The sequence below is a fragment of the Delphinus delphis genome, chromosome 13, assembly GCF_949987515.2.
Source record: "Delphinus delphis chromosome 13, mDelDel1.2, whole genome shotgun sequence".
NCBI classification, from domain to species: Eukaryota; Metazoa; Chordata; class Mammalia; order Artiodactyla; family Delphinidae; genus Delphinus; species Delphinus delphis.
This window is the reverse complement of record NC_082695.1, coordinates 88,774,070-88,796,823: the sequence shown is the minus strand read 5'-3', so window position 1 is coordinate 88,796,823 and position 22,754 is coordinate 88,774,070. Positions and strand designations below refer to the sequence as shown.

The following is a 22,754-nucleotide window of genomic DNA, read 5'->3' as shown; positions in this document are numbered from 1 at the left end:
GAGGCAAGGCAACGCTTTCCTTCCCGAAACAGTTTACAGGCAGGGAAATTACACTCCCTGAAAAGCCACGTTACAGGTTTCCTTGCTTTAGCTTAATAGTGTACCTTTCTCCAATAATCTGAACTTTATCATTTTCAGTGTTTCAAGGTCAATGATAGTTGGGAAATGGAGATGCCCCAAGCCCAGGACAACGTTTCTGTGTCAGAATTAAATGATTATTTATTTCCTAAAGAGGCTCATCTAACACGTGCTTTCTCTAGGAAACACATCACGGCCTCTTGCACTTAGGCACCATGAGTGAAATCTCTGTCAGAAGGCACTAACGTGGCGCTAACCCGATCAGAGAGGGTGGCTGTTCACAGCCCAAGATGGACAGAGCAGTGCCTGGTGTGACCACAGGCCACATGTGCATCCCACTCGTCTGTGCGTGTCCAAGAACGACCATGAAAGTGCCACAAGTATGGATCTGGGGGCCGTGGACAAACTCTAGTGAGCAAGCGAACATGCAAGCCTGGAACCCCAAATATGGACAGCAGACCGCACGCCATTGACCTAAGAGATTTCACACCCTCTCCACAGCCTCGCCCCATCTCTCACTGCAGCACAGCAATAGGTCTGAAGGGCTCAGAGGTGACACCCGCACAGCTCAGCCTGCACCTGTACGAGGGCATCCCAGGGGCACCAGCAGCACGGGTCTCTGTGTGCTCACGGGAGCGGGTCAGGACCCGCGATCCTTTCTCTCTGCCTCTGGTTCCCCTCTGCCCCTGGAGCCCCCTTGCGTCCTGGGGTGTGCTCCTCGGGAAGGGCCCCGTCGTCCAGGGGCCCATCACTCCCCGTCTCCCACAGGCAGTCCTTGGGCAGGAGGTCGTCGTCCACGCAGGGCCCGGCCTTCCTCTTCCTCATCAGCTCAGCTGTGGGCTCCAGCCACGCTGGGCCCGTGCTCCCACACCCCTTCTCTCTCCTCCTCTTGTACTCCAGGATCTGCTTGTTGAGAGCCTCGTGGTCGATCCCACACAGACTTGACGGTGCGGCAGGGCCCAGGGTACCACGTGGCGATGTAGTGTCCAGGGCCTCGGGGGCGCTGGAGGGGAGAAGAAATCCACACCATGCACAATACTTCCTAGAGCCATTTGCTTATGCACTGTCCTAGCACCTCTCTAAGGGAAACTGTGGAAACTGGACAAAAGGGGAGTTTGGTCTGGCGTTCTCCAGTCCAGAACCTCTCGGCCAGCACTCTTGAAGCCCGTGTGTGGCTCAGGCCAGCATACTTCTGGTGCAGCCATTGTGTACTGACATTAAATGCGTTTTCATTTTTTCCCCACTTAAACACGGCTAGTACACTAGGCTAGTTAAACAGAGTTATTGGGGGGACGGGGGAGGGTTCTTTAGATCTGTCGCTCAGGTTACTTGATGAACCAAAAGAGAAGCATCTATTCTGAGAGCAAAACCAGAGCAATCTTTTCAAAACCCAAATCTGGCCACATCCTGCCTCTAACCCCAACTCTCTGATCTGGAAGGGCTCCCCACCCGCCTCTCCCCACGTCCACTCATTGCTGATCTGGAACCCGGGGACTCACTGCCGCCTGGGGCCTCTGCTCTAGCTCAGGGGTCTGAGTGCTGCAGCCCATCCCCTGGCAGGCTGGCTGGGGGTCCCCACCCCGAGGCCCTGACGGTACCCATGTGATGCTGACACAGTTGATCTATGGAACACAGGCCAGACACGTGGTGCAGCTGCTCCCTCACCTGGAATGGGGCTCCCCCCACCTCCGAATCCTCACGTCACCTTCTCAGAGGCCTAACCTGACATTTACTGTTCACAGATGTTCCCTAAGTACGAGAACAGGGCCTGCCAGGCAGCAGTGTGCCAAGGGAGTGGAGAGGATGAACCGCTACTGCCAGCACTCAGAGTCCAGGCCCCAGCACTTCTGTGTGGACCCCCAAGGCCCTCCTGACAGCCTCGCCCAGGTGCTGGGTAGCTCACCAGTTGCACGCCGGCACCGGGCCGGGCCCCAGGGCAAGAGCCAAGCGCACAAAGCAGGACCTGCTGCCCCTTGACACCTGGCTGGGGACAGGCAGGACTGTGCAGCTGCTGTGGAGACCAGCAAGTCCACACCTGGGTGTCTGCCCGAATCAAAAACATATGCCCACACGTATCACCTGAAATCATTTTGCTCAAAGTCTTTTTCATCCGGGGGTCCAAAATCAGCGATTGCCAGTAACCGATCAACCTGAAAAGGAACAGACAGAGGGTGATGCTCGACGCACTGCCTGCGTCGGAGCCGGGCGCCGGCTGAGTGCGAGCATCCGCTGCCCGGTGCCAGCCCCACCACGGCCTCAAGCCTGCCCGCCGCCCTTCCTCCACGTGCCGCTGCCCACACCCGCTACCTCAAGCCCGCCCGCCGCCCTTCCTCCCCGTGCCGCTGCCCACACCCGCTACCTCAAGCACACTTTCTCTGATAATGAACTGAGGCTTCTTGAAAACTACACTTAAAACTTGTAAATGTCAGTCAAATTTACAAAGAAACCAGTTAAATATTAGTTGAATTACTAACGCTTACTGGCTTCTAACGAAGTTTCATAAAATGCTTCAATTTTGCTGCAGAATTTGCGGGGAAACCCCCCAGTGCGGTAACGTGAGCGTCCCAAGTCTAGCGTGTGGCTCCGGTCCTGCAGGGGCTGAGGGGCCTACGCTGGGGACAGACCCTGCTCCTCAGCAGGGCCCGTCAAGGGCCTCTCCACCTTCACGCGTCTCTTCTGACTGCCGCCAGGTCGTTCTACTGGGGCCGTGCACTGAGACCCGACCTCCTGCTTCAGTGCAAGCCCCGGCGAGCCTGGTCCACAACTGGGCCCTGTCATATGCAGGAACTAAAGCATCATCACCAACCGGTGACACACCAATCAAACCACAAAGGTGAAAAGAAGAACTGGAGACAAATCAGTCCACAGAAAATACCAGGAACAGGACTGACGATGCTACAAAACAAGGACAAAGCGGCCTCCTCCAAAGTTAAAAGTGGGAGAAAATATTCACAATGAAGATTTCTGCCAACTGACTTGTACCAGATATACAATGAACCTACACAACTCAATAATAAGCAAACCTTATTAAAAATGGGCAAGAGACTTTAACTGATCCACAAAAGGAGGAATGACCAGCAGGCACATGAAAAGACGCTCAATATAATTAGTCACCAAGAAAATGTAAGTTTAGGGGGCTTCCCTGGTGGCACAGTGGTTAAGAATCCGCCTTCCAATGCAGGGGCTGCGGGTTCCATCCCTGGTCGGGGAACTAAGATCCCACATGCCACGGGGCAACTAAACCCGCACGCTGCAACTAGAGAGAAGCCCACAACGAAGAGCCGGCACGCTGCAACAGAGACACAGCGCAGCTAAAATTAAAAAAAGAAAATGCAAGCTTAAGCCATCAGGATGGCAACGCCAGGGGCTGGCGAGGGCGTGGAGGCCCAGGGACCCTGACGCTGCAGTGGGAGTGCCTACAGCACGGCCGTGGTTAAAGCAGCCTGGCAGCTTTCTGACAGTTAAACATACGCCTGCTGCTCCTAGGAACTGACCTAAATGAAACAAAACATACATCCACAAACATCTATACGCAAACGTTCACAGTGCTTCACTCTTTATAGCCAAGGAGTGGGAAAAAAGACAAATGTCTATGAAAAAGTGAATGGGTTAGTAAACTGCAGTACAGCTGTACAATGGATGCCGCTTACCAATAAAAAGGGAACTACTTACACGTGAAACAACGTGGATGAATCTCAAAAACACTGTGCCGAGCAAAGCCAGAGGCAAAAGACAACATCCCGATTCTATTCATGTGAAATTACAGAAATCTCAGCAGGCAAAACTAACCTACAGTGACTGAAACCAGACGGGTGGTAGGGGAGAGCTGACCGGGGTGAGCAGGGGTGGCGATGACACAAAGGTATGCGTTTGTCAAAGGAGGCGCAACTCAACATAAATTAAGCCTCGGTAAAGCTTATTTTATTAACAAAGAACCAAATCCAAACACAACCTCAAACTCTAACACTTTCAACACAGGCCGCCGGGCTAACTTCTTGTGGAAGGGGAGCTCTGAGCTCAGGTGGTGCGGGCCAGACCATGCGCAGTGGGGCAGTGGGTGCCCCTGCGCGGTGGTCGCCGGCTGCCCGACACCTGCTCTCGGAAGCCTGACCGTCAGTGGGGAGACGAGTGTGCATGCACCACAACACTGGCGTCAGAGTTTATGTATTTCCCTTAAAAATTCAGATAAAAAAGTTGTTTCCTCTATAGTTACAGTAAAAATCAACATTTTAAAAACCTCTTGACTGAAGTGCAACATCTGTGGGAAAGGCACACAAACCATGAAGCGTAGCTCAGTGACATCCCACACATTGAACACACGTGTGGGCACGGCCGCGACACTTAGAAGGTGAAGCCCAGAGGCCTCCTCAGGCCCCTCCTGCTCACTCCCCTCCCCGTGACAGCCATTACTTTTACTTCCAACACCAAGGATTAGCCAGGCTCTTCCTGAACGTTTTATGAACAGAAGCTCTCAGCGCGTGGCCTTTCCTTGGCTCCACGGCCGGAGGGAGGTGGGTCAGGGGACTGTTCCAGAGCACGTCCGTCCATTCTGCTAACTGCACTCGCCAGAGACCCTGTGCCAATGTTCCCGGCCAAGTCCGTGGGTACTGCGGGGGGTGGGGGTAGGGGGCCTCGAGGGTCACAGACTCAGCTTCCCTGGGGACGCGGCCAGTCTCTAGCGCGGCACTGTGAGCCGCCCTTCCGCCAGGCCCCACCCCTCGGCGCTCGCACCCTCACTCCTGTAAGGAAAGCCCTCACGGAGGGGTGCGCGCTGGAATCCGGTTTCCGTTCGCCCTCTCCTGACGAGCGCCTCCGCCTGTGTTTACTGACAGTACCATCAATATTGCTGAATTACTCAGGGTGCAGTTTGGACAGAGCTCATTACTAGTTCTCTTTCAAATGTCCAGACTGGTGACCTGAAGATTATCCTGAGGATGCAAGGTAAGCTGCTGAAACTGGTAACACTTTAGCAGTTGCAACTACCTGTGATTTTTGGTGCAACCAACATAAGACAGAAATAAACGGACTGATAGAAGACTCAGAGTTTCGTCCAGGACTCCCAATTTCAAATGTCTGTCTCTAGCCAAGTGCTTTATCAACAGCTGACTTTAAATCTATTAAAAACATACACAGTGTTTGAAAAACACTGCCCTGACTTACGCCAGGGGAAGCAATGACCATGTCCTCAAATGATCACCTACCCAGATCAGAAACCCCTCTGGTCCAGCCTTCACTTCTAACTACAGTGAGGCGGAAACTGCAGGACTCTGAGGCGCCAGCCAAGGCCTGACCGACCCTTGGCCCCCAGGTCAACAGCTGAGTTCTGGGCACATGCAGGACCCACCATCACCGCGTGGCACGTGTCCGACCCTTGGCCACTTCCCCGGAGCACACGGGGCAGGACAGACGCTAGAGGTCTCCAATGCAAACACCCATCAGCACGGCCTCCGGAATAAGGCCCTCCCAGAAACGCTTAAGCTCGCATGCACCTCCCTCCCTCCAGTGACTTTTTCTGGAAAGGAACCCACACAGCCAGGTAGGACCTTGCAGCTCTGAATTCTTCCTCCACAGAGAGAGGGATGAGCCAGCTGAGGGCTCATCCTCTGAGACAGGTGGGTCCTCCCACCAGCCCCACCCGACGTGCCCGGGGATTCCTGCTGAGTATCTGCACAGCACACCCATGACCTAAACTCCACTTGAGCTGTAAGCGGCACTGCAACTTCACTCCTGTTCCCCTTCTAGCTAGGAAATCACACATCTATCAAAGTTATCCACATAATGTTTTCAGTATCGCTTGTATCATGAATAACAAAGGACGACAATGTACAATTAGACTTTTTTTCCCCTCTGTGAATCTGAATACTATCTAGTCCTACAGTGAGTAACAGCAACCTAATCATAATCCCATAAATGCTATTGTTTCTTCGGTAAACTTTTTAAATGTGTAACATACCTTAATAACCACGAAGCAACCACCACCCAGATTAAAACGTATGTATGTTTTAACAGGTTTTTAACCTTTATAATTAACCTATACCTAAAACAAGGAAAATAAGTATGAAACAATTACAGTTACAGGACAGAACGTAAGTGTGTCAGCCTTAACAGTGTAAAGTAACCAGAGACAGACTGAAATCTAGGGAAGTGAGAGAAGGAGGTAAGCACAGGAGGGCAGCTCTGACTGCTTCAAGTTTGTAAACAGAGAGAGAGGGATCTGCTTTACTAGTTAGGGCTATACTGACAAGCATTCAAACATTAAAGCCATACAAAATGGTTACCTCTGGGGAACAGGGCTGAGAACAAGGCACAGGTGCCTTACTTTTCATCTGTACCCTTCTATTACCTTTTAAAAACTGTATACGTTATCTTTTGAATATTTAAAAATTAAATTTAAAATCTTACCCATATAAAAGTTTACATCATAAACAGGTAATTATGTAAAAGCCTTACCTCCACTGCAGCTGCATTTCTTTTGTCCTGAACAAACACTATTGGCGGCATGTTCCTCAGGGTCTGCTGGGACATCAAAAGGTGCCTGGAGAGAAAAAGAGATTTGTGCAGTCACAGGTGACACTTGGTGGAGGGGTGACAGTGCCAGAAACAGAAAATGTCATCTCACAAAGAGGTGAGCCATGATTTTTTAAAATTAATTAATTAATACATTTATTTTATTTATTTGGCTGCATTGGGTCTTCATTGCTGGGCGTGGGCTTTCTCTAGTTGCAGCGAGCGGGGGCTACTCTTCGTTGCGGTGCACAGGCTTCTCACTGCGGTGGCTTCTCTTGTTGCGGAGCATGGGCTCTAGGCACGCGGGCTTCAGTAGTTGTGGCACGTGGGCTCAGTAGCTGTGGCTCGTGGGCTCTAGAGAGTAGGATCAGTAGTTGTGGCACACGGGCTTAGTTGCTCCGCGGCATGTGGGATCTTCCCGGACCGGGGCTCGAACCCGTGTCCCCTGCATCGGCAGGCGGATTCTCAGCCACTGCACCACCAGGAGAGCCCTGAGGCATGAGTTTTGCTTATCACATTCTTCAAAGATGAAAAGTCTTCCTTAGCCAACTGCCACATTTCAACAGGGATACAAAATGCATGATCACAATTGTTTTTAATTCTCTAAATGCAGCTTCTGAGATCCTTATAAATAGTCTGACCTGAACTTGGGACATTCCTGGGCATCACTGTGGCCTTGGGCTGTGGTTTGGGCACCAACAACCTGCCAGCATTTCGTCCCTCCATCCAACCGACACTCATCGGCAACAGCGCCACAGAAGTGTGGCTGCCGGCCGTGCTTCCCGGACGTCAGACACAGAAACGATCTTCATATTACCCAGTCATGCAATACATGCGGATCCAGGGGCGACAAGCATCCAGTGAAAACACTGCTGTGACACACAGCACATCTGCTCAGTGACGCAGTTATGGGAAAACGTTTACACTAAACCTTGGTGATCAGAAGAATTGGGAAAAGGGACATTCTGTTCAACTGAATTTTCTGTTACCTAAAAACTAATCAGAAAACAGCAGGAACTCCAGTCCTGAGGGCTGCCCTGCCAGGCCTCTCTGCGTCTTTAAGACTGAGGAGAAAACTGAGTAGCTTCTTTACTCTCACCCAGCTCAGCGGTTCTCAAAATCCTTGGTCTCAGGACCCCCTTTATACTCTTAAAAATTATTGAGGACGCCAAAGACCTTTTGTTTATGTGGGTTACATCTACCAATATATACCAGACTAGAAATTAAAGCTGAAAATATGTATTTATTAATTCATTTAAAGTAACTTTTTTTTTTTTTGCGGTACGTGGGCCTCTCACTGCTGTGGCCTCTCCCGTTGCGGAGCACAGGCTCCAGACGCGCAGGCCCAGCGGCCATGGCTTACGGGCTCTGTGGCATGTGGGATCTTCCCGGATCGGGGCACAAACCCGCGTCCCCTGCATCAGCAGGCGGACTCTCAACCACTGCGCCACCAGGGAAGCCCACTACTATATTTTAAAAGAAATTAATGAGAAGAGTGGCATTACTTATGTAGTTGCAGATTCCTTTAATACCCAGCATAATGGAACAGCTGGATTCTCATCTGTTATCTGTATTCAATCTGTTGTTATTTTGTTTAAAATAGAAGAAAATCTGGCCTCACACAGATCTGTAACTGAAAAGTAAAGGGTATATCAACAGCCTTTCAGAAAAGTGTAGATCTTCTTTGATGCTACACAAGAACTCAACAAACAGTAGTTTATTCAAGACTGCAATGTGGAATCTGAAACCAGATCCATGAACAGCGTTCTCTGTACATGAAAATCCACTGGCCCTCTTGCCCTGTGAATCGATCTCTCCCTGTGTGTGATTTTGTAACCTCATGCCTTGGTCTTTTAGAAAATACTGGTTCAGCAGGTCACACAGATTTTCAGAATGGTGATGTATTTTACAATACGTCACCTCCAATCTCATCAAAAGGGTCTTATGTACCATGAGGCTGTCAAACTCAGAGTGGTGGATACAAGTTTTCTAAAATTCTGATTTTCACTGAAAGCTTAAATTTTACCACTGGCAACAAATATGGTCAGCTGTGCCCCTGAAGTGACAGGTTCACTCTGCTCACTTTGGAGAAAATGTCTGTCCTATACCCACATCTGAATAACCATAGTTATGAATGGATAAAGAAGATGTGGCACATATATACAATGGAATGTTATTCAGCCATAAAAAGAAACGAAATTGAGCTATTTGTAATGAGGTGGATAGACCTAGAGTCTGTCATACAGAGTGAAGTAAGTCAGAAAGAGAAAAACAAATACTGTATGCTAACACATATATATGGAATTTAAGAAAAAAAAATGTCATGAAGAACCTAGGGGTAAGACAGGAATAAAGACACAGACCTACTAGAGAACGGACTTGAGGATATGGGGAGGGGGAAGGGTGAGCTGTGACAAAGCGAGAGAGAGGCATGGACACATATACACTACCAAACGTAAGGTAGATAGCTAGTGGGAAGCAGCCGCATAGCACAGGGAAATCAGCTCGGTGCTTTGTGACCGCCTGGAGGGGTGGGATAGGGAGGGTGGGAGGGAGGGAGACGCTAGAGGGAAGAGATATGGGGACATGTGTATATGTATGGCTGATTCGTTTTGTTATGGAGCAGAAACTAACACACCACTGTAAAGCAATTATACTCCAATAAAGATGTTAAAAAAAAAATGAATAACCACAGTTGGTTCACTTGTTCTTTGAAGTGAAGCGTCTATTTTGGGTCACAGTCAGCAACTGCAGTGTTCCGAGACAACCACCAGAGCTTCTTGCACACTTCCCACCACAGATACTAACAAGATGTGCCAAAGGGTCGAGATACGCGTCACGGGTGCTCTTAAATAAAGCTGGCAGCACACTACCACAAGCACGTGCGGAAGCTACAGTGACCACCAGGACATCTGGGCCAGCAGTTTTACCCCCATAGCTTCAGTACAACATGTCAACACGGTGGAAACGGAAAACCACACCTCATTGTGAAGAAGCTCTCACCTCATCAACCTCCCCCTACAAAGGACCCGGGATCACACTTCAAGAACAGCTAACCTAGGTTATGGCTTATATGAAGGCGTAAGTTCTGCTCTGAAATTCAAGAAAATGCTTCCCAAATTTTCCTTAAAAGCAAAAATAGTGGACAAAACCAGCTGGAAGGCAGGGTCAAGGAGAGGCCTCACCTCATGTGCGCAGCGCTCCTCTGCAGGACGGCCCCCACGTTTGCGTTCTGAGCCTCAGAGACAGTCGTCCTCCAGTACACGCGGCAGGTGGAGAAGTCTGAAGTCAGAGAGACCTGAGCCCAGCCCCAATTACTCTCAGCTCACCTGGGCTCCTGGAGACAGAGCGCGTCACGAGAGGCGCACTAACTCACGGGCAGTCCTGGCTTCAGGCTCCCACTGCCAGGGCCAGCGCCCCAAGCACACTGCTGGGGACGGGGGAAACGTCCCCTTCCCCGGGGGGAGCCCAGCCTCACCCCACGCACAGCAACGCCTCAGCTGCTGCTACTGCCCCTCCTCCTTTCCCTCTGGCTGCACGCACTCTGCTCTGGGGGCACAGACGGCAGAAGCTGCCTCCCGTGTCTTTACACCAAGATGAAGGCAGATCACCCACCGCTCACCTGACCCCCAGACCTTCAGACGCCCCACTTCATCACTTACTGGGCTCTGAGCACCCTCGGTGCTGTCTGGCCAAACACCACCCGTGCACAGTGAGACACTGCTTTTGCACCCCACAAGCACCTTCCTCTCCTTAATACCCAGACGGCCACGCTGAGCATCCCTTCCGCCTTTTCTAACTGTCAGGCGACGACAGAGGCGCGAGGCCCGCAGTCCCTCCCTGGCCCCAAGGCCTACCTTGGAGAGCTCCACATTCAAGTCGCAGAGCTCCTGGCTCACTTCCGGGGTGCACAGCAACTCAGTCAGCGCTTTGTAGAGGAGGCCGTTCAGGGCCCTCAGGCGCACGTGGTCTTCCCTCCTGGCTCTCTTGGAGGTGCTCTTTGTCAGGGATGCCAACTGAGACGGCTTGTGAGTCTCCGTTAAGAAGAAAGGCAGACACACACGCAACATTACAACTGCACATAAACTTGTACTAACTGACGATAAAGGTCATTCTTGGCCATCTTAGTTTTCATGAAGATACAGTTTCTTTTACAGACCAGGACCCTTCTAGATTTCACCTACCATCCCTTAAAGATCAAGAGTACTGCCAAGCATATATTTTTTTCCAAAAAAAATTTTATTGAAATATAATCCACACAGCATAAAATTCTCCCTCTTAAAAAGTACAATTCGAGGGGCTTCCCTGGTGGCGCAGTGGTTGAGAGTCCACTTGCCGATGCAGGGGACACGGGTTCGTGCCCCGGTCTGGAAAGACCCCACGTGCCGTGGAGCGGCTGGGCCCGTGAGCCATGGCCGCTGAGCCTGCGCGTCCCGAGCCTGCGCTCCGCAACGGGAGAGGCCACAACAGTGAGAGGCCCGCATACCGCAAAAAAAAAAAAAGTACAATTCGGTGGTTTCTAGTATATACAGTGTATTTTTTTCTATCAAGAACCATTCATTACATAAACTCTCACAGTACAGGTATATTTCAGAGATATTGCAGGTTCATTCCAGACCATCGCAATAAAGCAAATATCACAATAAAGTGAGTCACATGCATTTTTTGGTTTCTCAGTGCATATAAAAGTTATGTTTACACTATACTGTAGTCTATTAAAGTGTGCAATAACAATGTCTAAAAACAATATACATACCTTAATTAAAAATATTGCTAAAAAATGCTAACATCACCTGCTAACGCAGGGTTGTCATAAACCTTCTGTTTGTAAAAAACACGGTATCCGGGAAATGCAATAAAACAAGGTATGCCTGTGTATCTACACATATCTGTGTTATACATACACACACACACACACACACACACAGACACACACACACACACACTGAATGGACATTACCATGTTAGAATTTGATAACAGATATGACATCCCGTAAATTTTGTTTTCTTTTTTCTCCGGCCGCACTGTGCGGCATGTGGGATCTTAGTTCCCCAACCAGGGATCGAACCCACACCCCCTGCAGCGGAGGGTTAACCACTGGAAGTGCACAGTCTTAACCACTGGACTGCCAGGAAGTCCCCTGGTGTAATTTTTTTTTAAAGGTAAAAATTCTGTGGTTCCAGTGTGTCTAGTCCCACTGCTACAGACCGTGTCCCCTCCAATACTGAAATGGAAGGGCTGGAGAGCTGCCGACTTTTGGAGCCTCACACCCACCGAGATTCTCAAGCGGCTCATCGCTACTACTCTATACTTACCAAGTGAGAGCCCAAGGAAGGACCTTCATACCAAAACTTCTTCCTATGGGGAGAAAATAAGAACTATGCTGGATACTGACGGCAAATCAATAACAAACAGTTACAAAAGCTAACGTCGTAACTGTTTCTAAGGGGCTAGCCCTGGACATAGAAATTAGGTTACTAGGGGCCTAAAAGATTTAGATACCCAATGAACAGCAGCACGGGTTGTGGGGACAGACAGACAACAGTTTCAGTTCAAGCTCGTAACTTTTACCTAAAGTCTACCTCTAGTCCCAAAGGTAGAGAATGAGGACCTTAAAAACACACCTACCAAACTGCACATGAGCACTGTCCTCTACTGAACAAAGCTGTTTCCCAGGGGAGGGTTAACGCCTGATACCGCCACACATCAACTGGGACTGAACAGCTAAGTAAACAGAAGGCAGATGGGGGATCCAGGCCCCTCGCTATTGCAGACAAGCAAGGGAAGGAAGTGAGAATGATTCGTGTGCTAGTGGATTAGGGCTGGAGATCAGTACAAACTTAAGTTTCACTTACTACAGCTACAGGTGGTGACACACAGAAACGTTTGTAGATAAGCACAGACACAGGGATTAACATAAACACTATTTTTTTTTTGCTTTGCCAGCTGAAAGGGTCTAAAAGACAGACACCCCAGTAGCAATAAACATACTAAGCTCTCAGATCATGGTTTCTGACCCCTGTTTCCAATCAAGGAACCAGAGCTCCTTGGAGAAATGGCTGATTCTAGGGCCGAGGCATCCTGTGGTGCCAGAAAGTAAGGAAGTGCTAAAAAAAAAAAAAAAAAGTTTTCTAATTTAAAAACTACTTCAAAACCCCATAACAACGGGGTGTGTCAAAGGGATATAGGAGCCTGAAAGAGCTCGCAATGGTCAAAGCTGGAACAACTCGAGCAAAATTAAGTAGTACTGGATTATAACCCATGAGTCCATCCTGCTGAGTTAATAAATGAAGAAACACACCTCCCCTGCAAAATTTTGAATAATTCATGAATTTCGAATAATTCCCCACTCCTTAGGTGTGAGCTGCATACGGTGACGTTCCCCCCAAAGAAGACAGTATGGAATTGGGGGGCTGGGCGGTAACTTTACAGTGGATAAACCTGACAGACACAGATGACCGCAGTCAATCAAGACCAGCATCAACAGTGATACACCATGTTGAGAGCATGTGTGTGTCCACAGGATGTGATGAAATGGCGCTTCACACCTGTGGTCTTCCTCCCCCAAACCAAAGCCCAGTATCCTCAAGAGAAAAACATCACGCCAATCCCAACAAAAGGGCATCCTACAAAATATCTAACCGGTACTCTTCAAGCTGTCGAGGTCATCAAAACAGGGACAGTTAGAAACTGCCACAGTCAAGAGGAGCCTAAAAAGATGACGACTAAATGTAATGCGGTCCCTGGATGGGATACTGGAACAGAAAAAAGACTTTAGGGAAAGACTAAGGAAACGTGAATAAGACATGGCCTTTAGTTAATAATAATGTGTCAATGCTGGCTCATCAATTGTAACAAATGTGCCGCACTAACATAAGAGGTTAACAGAAGGGAAACTGAGTGCGCTTACGTGGGAACTCTACTCATCCTTGCCAAGTTTTCTGTAAACCTTAAACTTTTAAAAACGTGTATTAAAACAAAGACATACATATATACATATCTACAATTAAATGAAGATGATATGAAGTCAACATATTTTATTATACTTACGTCTCGTCATAAAAAAACCTATCGTGACAAGCTTTCTTTATTCCTCAAATTAACCCCACAGAGAAAGCACTAATATGGAAAGGAAATTCTTCCTTCTCTCTTTACGTGATGCAACTACTCTCCCGAAAAACGCTTCTAGTAACAAGAATCATCATCCTTCAGTATCTGTGGGGAATTGGTTACAAGACCCCAAAGATACCAAAATTGGAGGATGCGCAACGCGCTGTATTTGCATAGAACCTCCGCACACCCTCCCGGATACATTAACTCATCTCTAGGTTACTTAATGCTACGTAAAGAGTTGCCAGCAAGGCAAGTTCAGGTTTTGTGTTTTAGAACTTTCTGGAGTTTTTTCGGAACATTTTCAATCCAAGGTTGGTTGAATCCGAGGATTGGGAACCTCGGACCCAGAGTGGACTGTAAATGTATACATCACTTTGCTTCATAAATTCATGATGCACTCTTAGCTTTTAGGAGACTTAGAACTTTACCGTCACAGCTGTGTGAAAGAACAGAAAAAAGGCTGGGTGGGAAAAACGTTAACTGTCAGAGGTGGGCTCCCTGGTGAGCTTTCAACAGCCATTAACCTAACAGGCAGCGGCTGCGCTTACTGACACGGCTGGGAGCTCTGGCGCCGGCCAATGCGTCGGCGGTGGAACCCCTGCGGACCCCTAGCCCCGCCGAGCGCCCCGCCCGCGGAGCCTCCCGCTCCACGGAGCTCCCCGCCCGCGGACGCCCCGCCCCGCCGAGCCTCCTGCCCACGGAGCCCCCCGCCCCGCCGAGCTTCCCGCCCGCGGAGCCCCCACCCCGCCGAGCCTCCCGCCCGCCGAGCCCCCCGCCCCGCCGAGCCTCCCGCCCGCGAAGCCCCCACCCCGCCGAGCCTCCCGCCCGCGGAGCCCCCCGCCCCGCCGAGCCCCCGCCCCGCCCCGCCGAGACCCCCGCCCGCGGAGCCCCCACCCCGCCGAGCCCCCCGCCCCGCCGAGCCTCCCGCCCGCGGAACACCCTGCCCCGCCGAGACCCCCGCCCCGCCGAGCCTCCCGCCCGCGGAGCCCCCCGCCCCACCGAGCCCCCGCCCCGCCGAGCCTCCCGCCAGCGGACCCCCCGCCCCGCCGAGCCTCCCGCCCGCGGACCCCCCGCCCCGCCAAGCCTCCCGCCCGCGGATCCCCCGCCCCGCCAAGCCTCCCACCCGCGAAGCCCCCATCCCGGGCCACCGTCCCCGGAGCCCCCGCCCCCACTGGGGTAACAGTACTTGGTTTTCGAAGCAAATTTCTTGAGTAGGTTCTTGCCGCAGGAGACAGGCGAGCTGTGCAGGCCTCGAGCGCCGCCCAGAAGGAGCCCCACATGGAGACCCCCGGCCCCGCCGAGAGCCGCCCACATCTCAGCCGAGCAACGGCCTACTGGGTGACGCGAGGCGGGCTGAGGTTGGCAGTGAGACGTGGGGCGGGGAAACGCGGGGCGGAAAGACGTGCAAACGGAACGACGTGAGGCGGCTCGGGGCGACGTGGGGCGAGGCGACGTGCGAAGTCGCCGGGAGACTGTGGGCGGGACGAGAGGACGAGGCGGCATCTGGAGGACAGGTAGGCGGGACGTGAAGCGGCGGGGCGGAGCGACGTGCGGCTAGGGCCAGGGACAGGCGTGACGACGCGTGAGGGAGGGGCGGCTAGACACGGCGTGGGTGGGGTAGTAGGCGGGGCCGGGTGACGTGAAGGACGGGACGCCTGTGGGCGGGGCCAGACGACACGTGGTGGAGAGCGGGGCCTGATGACGTAACTGAGGAGCGGGGACGGGACGTGATGACGTTTGTGCGGGGGCAGGGCCAGCTGGCGCGTGGGCGGAGCGACTGGGCCACGCACCCGCCGTACTCCCACGGCGAGCTGGGTTCAGCCAGATGCCGCCGAGTGCAAGGGAGGTTGGGACTCTGTGGTGGGGAAGCGCACAAACCACCCGGATGCGGAGATTGCGGAGCGAGGAATACACTTTACGGAAACGCACGAAGCTAACAGAGAAGGGTGCATTTCAACTCCCTTGCCACAGAATATCAAATGAAGAGCAGGGAGGTAAGAGGTCTTAACTGGGTGGGCGTCCCGGAGCAGAGCTCCTTCTGCCTGCACCACTAGGAAGGACTCGAGTTTCTTCCTCTTTACGCTGCCAGTTCGTTTGCTCACTTCCTGTAATACCTCCTCACCAGTCTACGTGGAGAAAGACACAGCTTCCAAACTACTCCAGAAAGGCGGCATAGTCACCTCAGACCCCTCTTCATGGTCATCCCTGATAATTCCATACTGGGCATTGACAGTGGGGACTTTTTTTCCTATAGCAGCCCCAGCACTTAGAACAGGACTTGGCACATAGAAGGTGCTCAGTAATCCTTTTTTTTTTTTTTAATGATTGAAACAAATGGATAGTGATTAGAGTATCAGGGGGACTATGTAATCCAATAAAGTATCAGAATTTATCAGGATCGAAAGCAACATAGCTCACTGGGAAATCCGTAGACCTAGTGCAGGCTTTTGGACTTTGGACAAGTAATTCTCTGTGCTCAGTTTCATTACGAATCATAACAACATAACTTCCCTCATACAGCTGCCTTGAGGATGAAGTGAGAGTGTAAGGAAAGAATTTAACAAACTCTCAACGGGTGGTAACTATGATTACTATTCCTTAAGTTTTTCATCTAAGTAGTATTAATTCAATCTATATAATGGACTCTTAACATACAAAGTAAGTGTTTTTGGTCCATTTAATCTGCCATGTTTTCATCCCATTGAATTCTCAGCCCACATAAATCATTTAAATAGCACTTCATTAAGAATAGGAAGGCCATTGAGAGAAGCCAGGATGCTTTCAACCAAATTTTCCATTGTCTGTCGTCTTGCTTGATGAGTTGCACTTCCAATGTGAGGTGTCAGAGTGACGTTCTTCAACTCCAACAAAGGATGATCTCTGAAAAACAGATTAATTGAGGAAAACTATTCAGAGTTGTTTCATTTCTTTAATGTCATGTTATGGTTTCATATCCCCTACGCTGAGATGGGGAAGGCTGTGGGAGCCTTATGGCGTACTCTTAATGACACCTAGGTATGACCACTGCTCATCTAACCCTGGTTTGGGTGACCCAGCATTTCTGGGTGTAAAATACATATCCTAACTGCACCCAGGCCATTAGTTCCCAATTGCACAACATGCATGATGGATTAAATGACACTGACCCACAGGACAAGAAAGGGCCTTGGGGAATTAGGTGTTGATCTAGGCATCTTGGGACAAGCTGAATGTGCCTGTAATGGGAATAGCATTCAGAGGGGAAAGATTTATTAACTAGAATTAGCAGATTAGAGGGAGCTCTCGTCCAGGAAGAAGGCAAAGGATGGGAGTTAGCCTGGAAAGATAATGAGGTTTTAGTGAAGTGGGTCAGGCAGACTCAAGCATAATGATGGATAATATTAGCACCCAGGATTGGGAAAGTGCTATGATCTGGCCCAGCGGGCATCCTGACTATTTTAATAGAGGCCAAAGTAGACATGTGGCAGTGGTCCCCCATCATAGATACTGAGGCTCAAGGGGCACACCCTTGAGAATCTTACAGACCCCCAAACCTATGGAAGTTCTCTGGGGGCACCTGTAATTTATATCAAGGCAGTTTGACTGCCCTCACCTCCAGGAATGACTGAAGTAAGACATATCCTGTGGTACAGTTAGCAGTGGTAGAAACTATTCTGAAAAACACCCAACCTCCCCTTATGAAGGAGGTGGGTCCTACTATATAACATCACACGCTGGAAAACAGTACAAGGGTGCGAACTGAGACAGGGTGACTGGCTTTGTCCCAACTGACTTGGAACCCAGAAAGAACTGAATCACGGCCAACTGTACAACACCTGCCCATAATAATATCTGGTGTATAGGCAAGAGACAGTTTTGTTGAGAAGGCATAGCAAATACCTCTGCAATTGTTATCGATTTGTTATGTAATGAAACTGCATTGTACCACGACAATATTGCAATATGGTATAACACTGGCATTGTTGGTAAGATTTAAGTACCTCATGTAAATAAGTCAGATGACAATAGTGACATTGACGATCGATGGGAAATGACTGGCCTGAGGAAATACTGGATTTAGGTCAATACCAGCTAATTTATATACTAAATAGTGCTACACAAGTTCATCATAATGTACAAATAGTGGTAGATCAAGGGGTTGGGGGGAACAAGTCATCATATTGGTACAAAAATACAATGGGTTAGTTTCTTTAAATCTATCCCTGCCCCACATTGGCTCCTCCAAATGTTAGGCGAAGTCATACTGTATCTGTCATATAAATACTGTAATAAATGTAGATAATCCAATAAACATCATTTTGCTCTGAGACAGCTAAGGCCAAGGGCCAGTGGCTGGCCTGTGTAGTAAAGAATTAACTCAGCAGGCAGGCTTGGAGTTCTTGAACCCTGCACATTCCAAAGATAGGACTGGCCTTTGACTGGCCTCTGGAAGATAACCTGTGAGCCCTTGAGATATACTGCCTGGTAAGAGTGTCTTATACTTGGGGCCTTGAGCAAAGCCAGATAGTTTATGCTAGTGATTTAATTTGTGGAGAATACCTGTTTTTGTTCACCTAGGGCTCTAGGCCAATCTGTATCAGTTTGACCTCTGCAGGTTCTGGAGACTACGAAGCCAGTGTCAGACATGTGGGCACTCCACACCTACATGACTGACCCCCTGATACCAACGCTGGGATGAGCTTCCCTGGTTGGAAATACTTAACGTGTGTTGTCACACACCATTGCTGGAGGTGGTAGCACTGTCCACACAACTCCATTGGGGGGACAACTGGAAGTGCAAGCCTGGTTCTCCTCGACTCCCCTATGAGTTTTCTCCCTTTGCTGATTTTAAACTATATCATTTCACTGTAATAAACTGTAACTGTGAGTAGAAAAGCTTTTCTGAGTTCTGTGAGTCTTGCTAGCAAATCATAAAGGCTGAAGGTGATCTTGGGGACTCCTGGCGCTATTGGCAAATGAATTTTTTCTTTTTAAAATAATATACAGGGGGCTTCCCTGGTGGCGCAGTGGTTGAGAGTCCACCTGCTGATGCAGGGGACGCAGGGTCGTGCCCCGGTCCGGGAGAATCCCACATGCCACGGAGCGGCTGGGCCCGTGAGCCATGGTCGCTGAGCCTGTGCTCCGCAACAGGAGAGGCCACAGCAGTGACAGGCCCGCGTACCGCAAAAAAAAAAAAAAAAAAAAAACCACAGTAAATCCTTTTGTAAAGCAAAGAATACTTATGTAGTATGACTAAATAACCACAGGTTTCCGACTTTTTAAATTACTTTTTTCACAGTAAGTGGCATCAAAATGTCTCCCTGAAAAACCAAGATGAAAACTCAGACCTATCTGATAAATATACAGATTAGAAATTAACATGGGATCTGAATATAAGTTATTCATAAAATAGTTGTTAAACCTCTTGGCCACAAGAATGATTTCACATGGGACACTGGGAGTGCATCACCTATTAGAATAAACTAAGCTTTGGGATATAACCCTAGTATTTGCCTTGTGACTTGTGAGTAAAAGTTCATTTTAGCAGGCAACAGGGGTGATAACATGACTTCTCCGTTTTTGAGTAAGTTGACAACTGTCTACAATGGTCATGCTTCTTCATTTATATTGAAATTATTTTCTGTTCTAGATTAGTTGCTCTCTTATTTGGTCTTTACACTCTTAAAAATTGAGAACCCCAAAGAACATGTGTTTATGAGGGTTATGCCTATCAACATTTATTGTATTAGAAATTAAAACTGAAAAAAATTTAATACAGTCATACAGAAGCACACATTTCATTAGCTGTCAGAGTGATGATGTCATCACATGTCCTTAAGTCTCTGGAAGACTCCACGGTACACTTGTGTGAGAAAACATGAGTGGAAATAAATAACATCTTACAGTATCATGAAAATAGTTTTGACTTGGGAGCTCCTCTCTACTTGCTAGATAGGATGCTGCCTGATTCATGAATTATTAAATAAATCCAGTTAGACCTTTAAAAAGAAAAAAAAGTTAGTTTTGACTTCACAGACCCCCTGAAAGGGTCTCCAGACCACATTTTGAGAAACTCTGCTCTGAATAAATTATTGTTTTTCTCAGAAATCTCTGTAAGTTCTATGACCAATCTTGATAAACTTAGGTATTAAATTTGGTCATAATGTCAAACATTCATCTGACAGTAATTTGCTTACTGGATAGAAATCAAAGCTGGAGGAATCAAAGCTAGGAATAGCTGGTTTAATGAATGACAGCATCAAGATTCCAAATAAGTGACAGACCAAGACTCCAGTCCCAACAGGCTGGATCACTGGGTCAAAACACACAAGCAAATGAAATTAAATACAAATAAGTGTAAAATTCCACACATAAACTTAAAAAACAGTTGAGAGAATAACAATTTCAATTTTAGCTGACTAAAAACTTAACGAGTTAAGGTGCAGTGAGGCTTCGAGGAAGGGTGCTGCCAACACAGCCTTTGTGTGATTTCTCCACAGTGGTCAGGCCACAACATGAATGCTGTGTGCCATTCTCAGGAGCACATTTTCAAAGGACTGTAAAATCTAAAGTGCTGCAAGGCAAGGTGTCTGGAAATGACATCATTTAGGCTGCAACTGAAGGATAGGAAGATACTTAGCCTCAAAAAAAAAGAGACTAAGATGAAATGTAGTGGTTGTCTTAAAATACATGAAGGTTTGTAAAGAGGAGAATAATCAGAGCTCGCCTTTGATGCTGCAGAAGGCAAACCAGGGTCGGTGGGTAAAGGGAGGACTACTTGGCTTGATCTGAGAACGGCTGTCCTGTGCAGCCTCCATCCACGGCGGGGGTTCTGGGTACGTCACATCGAGCGCTGCTGCTTTAATGATCCCGGTCTGAAGGGCTTCCACCAGGGCGTCTTGATCAACTAACAGACCTGGGTGGACGAGACCCCTCCTCGGTAGGTCCCACAGACAGTGCACTCTGGTCACATTCACTACTGTTCAAACACGTCTTGATCTTGTCACAGGTTTGACAGCATGTGAACTTCATTCTGCCATTTCGTTCTCAGACACAGAGAGCCTGCTGCATGCCAGGCGGCGCACTAAACCCTTTACAGATGCTGTCTCGCCACCTCCTCCACTTACCCAGCAAAAGTCAATACTCTTTTTACACGTGAGGCTTGTAGGTTACATGCTCAGCCAAAGTCACGAGCTTCTAAAGCATCTGCCCAGATCCGAGGCCAGGTCTGTCTGGCCCTGAGCCTGGGCCCTGCCACTTCACCACACCGCCTCCCAAAGCCACCGCAGGTTCCGGGAAACAGCCCCCAGATAGTAGTTTTAGGTACACGTTCAAAAACCAAACAGCCACAAACATCACCCATAACTGCATTTCAAATACAAGATAGCAGCAGCAGCTGAGAAGGAAACCCCTTCCTCCCAGCAGAGACCTTCAAGGAACCTCCTTCCCGCTGGCGTGCTGAGCCGCCCTACAGGTCAAGACACAGCACCCAGCCTGCCTGTGCTGCTGGTGGAGAAACCTAGTCCCAAGCTCCTACCTGGGGTGTTTGTTTTTCCAGAATCTTTACTTCGTCACCAACCTCTGACATTACCAAAAGCATATAATGCACTGGTCCTTCCTGCTCATCTACAGGGTCTGAATTTTCAGAAAACCTTCAAGCATACTAGCTTGGCCCTGTGGGGTTTCACGGCAAGCCCTGTTTTCCTTGTTTTACAGATGAGACACAGGTGGTTGCTGGTGACGCCAGCTCTCACATGTCTTCTGCCCCCGATCCCAAAGGCAAGCCGCCTGCACGTTTGAGGCCAGCACCGATCCTCACGTGTGCTGGCACCCCCAGCGTCGAGCACTCCGACGCTTTCTTCTTCACAAATGCCACACCAACCCACCAGAAAATCTGGTTATCGCGCGGGGCCTAAAGCCTCCTGTATGCAAACACACAAAGCTCTACGAAAATGTCAGAGAACCAACCACACTAACTAACACAAAGTTATTTTTTTAAACTGAGGCTTGATTCTACGTGGAAGGTCAAACTGTGATTCTGCTACCCGAGGAGATGCCTGTACTTGGATCTGAAAACGCCACAGTATACGATTCTCATTCTTTTTGTTACTAATTTGAGGTTCAAAATGACGTGAAGACAAAAATCAGACGTATTTCTAAATATAAAGTAAAACCCCTTTAACTCACCACCCAGCAGTCTAAGTGGATTTTTCAGACCATTCAGGGAAAAGCTTGCCTGGGAATGCTGAGAGGATGGCCATGGCTGGGGGCGGGGCCCTCCGGCACAGCCCCCACAGCCCCCCAGCCTCCACACAGCGGTGGAGCGCGCACCGCTGCCGATGTTGAGAGAGTAGCAGTGGGTTCCATCGCACTCAGCTCGCGCCTCCGGATCAGGCCCCGGGCCTGGGGCGTCAGGCTCACAGCCAACATCACAAAGTCCGATCGCTGAAGCAGGTCATCCAGCCTCTCACAGCAAGTGGCCCCAATGGCTTCCTCCTCCTCCGATTTTCTATGAAGGGAACAAGGGAGAAAAACCACGTTCTCTAGTTAGAAATTCATCAACTCCCGGAAGGAGTTTCTGAGAGGAGCCATGGACTCAGTCTGTCCTCCCGTGGGCCAGACCCCCACCTGGGTCCAGAGGCGGCTGGACCCCGAGGCCAGGGCTCACCCATGGAAACGCCGTGGGCGTCTCTGGGTGCTCTGAGCCCCGTGTCTGTGGGGTGTCACACCAGACTGCGAGCCCCTTGAGGTCAGGAGCTTCCTCTCACTCAACTTTGAGCCCCCAGAGTCTGGTACAAGCCCGATGGTGTCAGACATGCTTTCAGTGACGTCCAGCATTGCTGCATATGGGCAAACACATCAGAATTTCCAGAGAAAAATAACAAAACGGGAGAGAGCCTGGGAGTGCCATCTGTTCAACAGACAGCAAGGATCCAAGGGTCTGGTGCGGGCAGGATTGAGTGCTCTGTTTTGGGTCCAATCCTAACTCCTGCTCTGGGCACCCCAGACAGCTGATTATTCAACAGAAATTCCAAGCTCCAGGAGGTCACAGCATCCCTGGTAGCTGCTACTGCCC

General features: G+C 49.5%; 2 protein-coding genes across 2 annotated transcripts in view; both read right to left on the bottom strand.

Moving 5' to 3' along the window:
- Window positions 1–193: 193 nt before the first annotated feature.
- RBFA (ribosome binding factor A) lies at window positions 194–15,078 on the bottom strand. Its single transcript, XM_060029281.1, has 7 exons — window positions 14,886–15,078; window positions 11,902–11,944; window positions 10,443–10,619; window positions 9,771–9,883; window positions 6,529–6,613; window positions 2,158–2,228; window positions 194–1,081 (listed from the first exon to the last, which is right to left on the bottom strand). The coding sequence occupies exons 1-7, from the start codon at window positions 15,011–15,013 to the stop codon at window positions 706–708; spliced, it is 993 nt and encodes a 330-aa protein (XP_059885264.1). The 5' UTR covers window positions 15,014–15,078; the 3' UTR covers window positions 194–705.
- A 948-nt stretch (window positions 15,079–16,026) lies between these two features.
- LOC132436366 (putative 2-hydroxyacid dehydrogenase SE_1879) overlaps window positions 16,027–22,754 on the bottom strand; it is a 22,691-nt gene continuing 15,963 nt past the window's right edge. Inside the window, 5 exon segments of the mRNA XM_060029280.1 lie at window positions 16,027–16,579; window positions 18,722–18,724; window positions 20,501–20,594; window positions 22,010–22,024; window positions 22,027–22,187. Coding sequence (XP_059885263.1) covers window positions 16,423–16,579; window positions 18,722–18,724; window positions 20,501–20,594; window positions 22,010–22,024; window positions 22,027–22,187 — 430 coding nt within the window. The 3' untranslated portion in view covers window positions 16,027–16,422.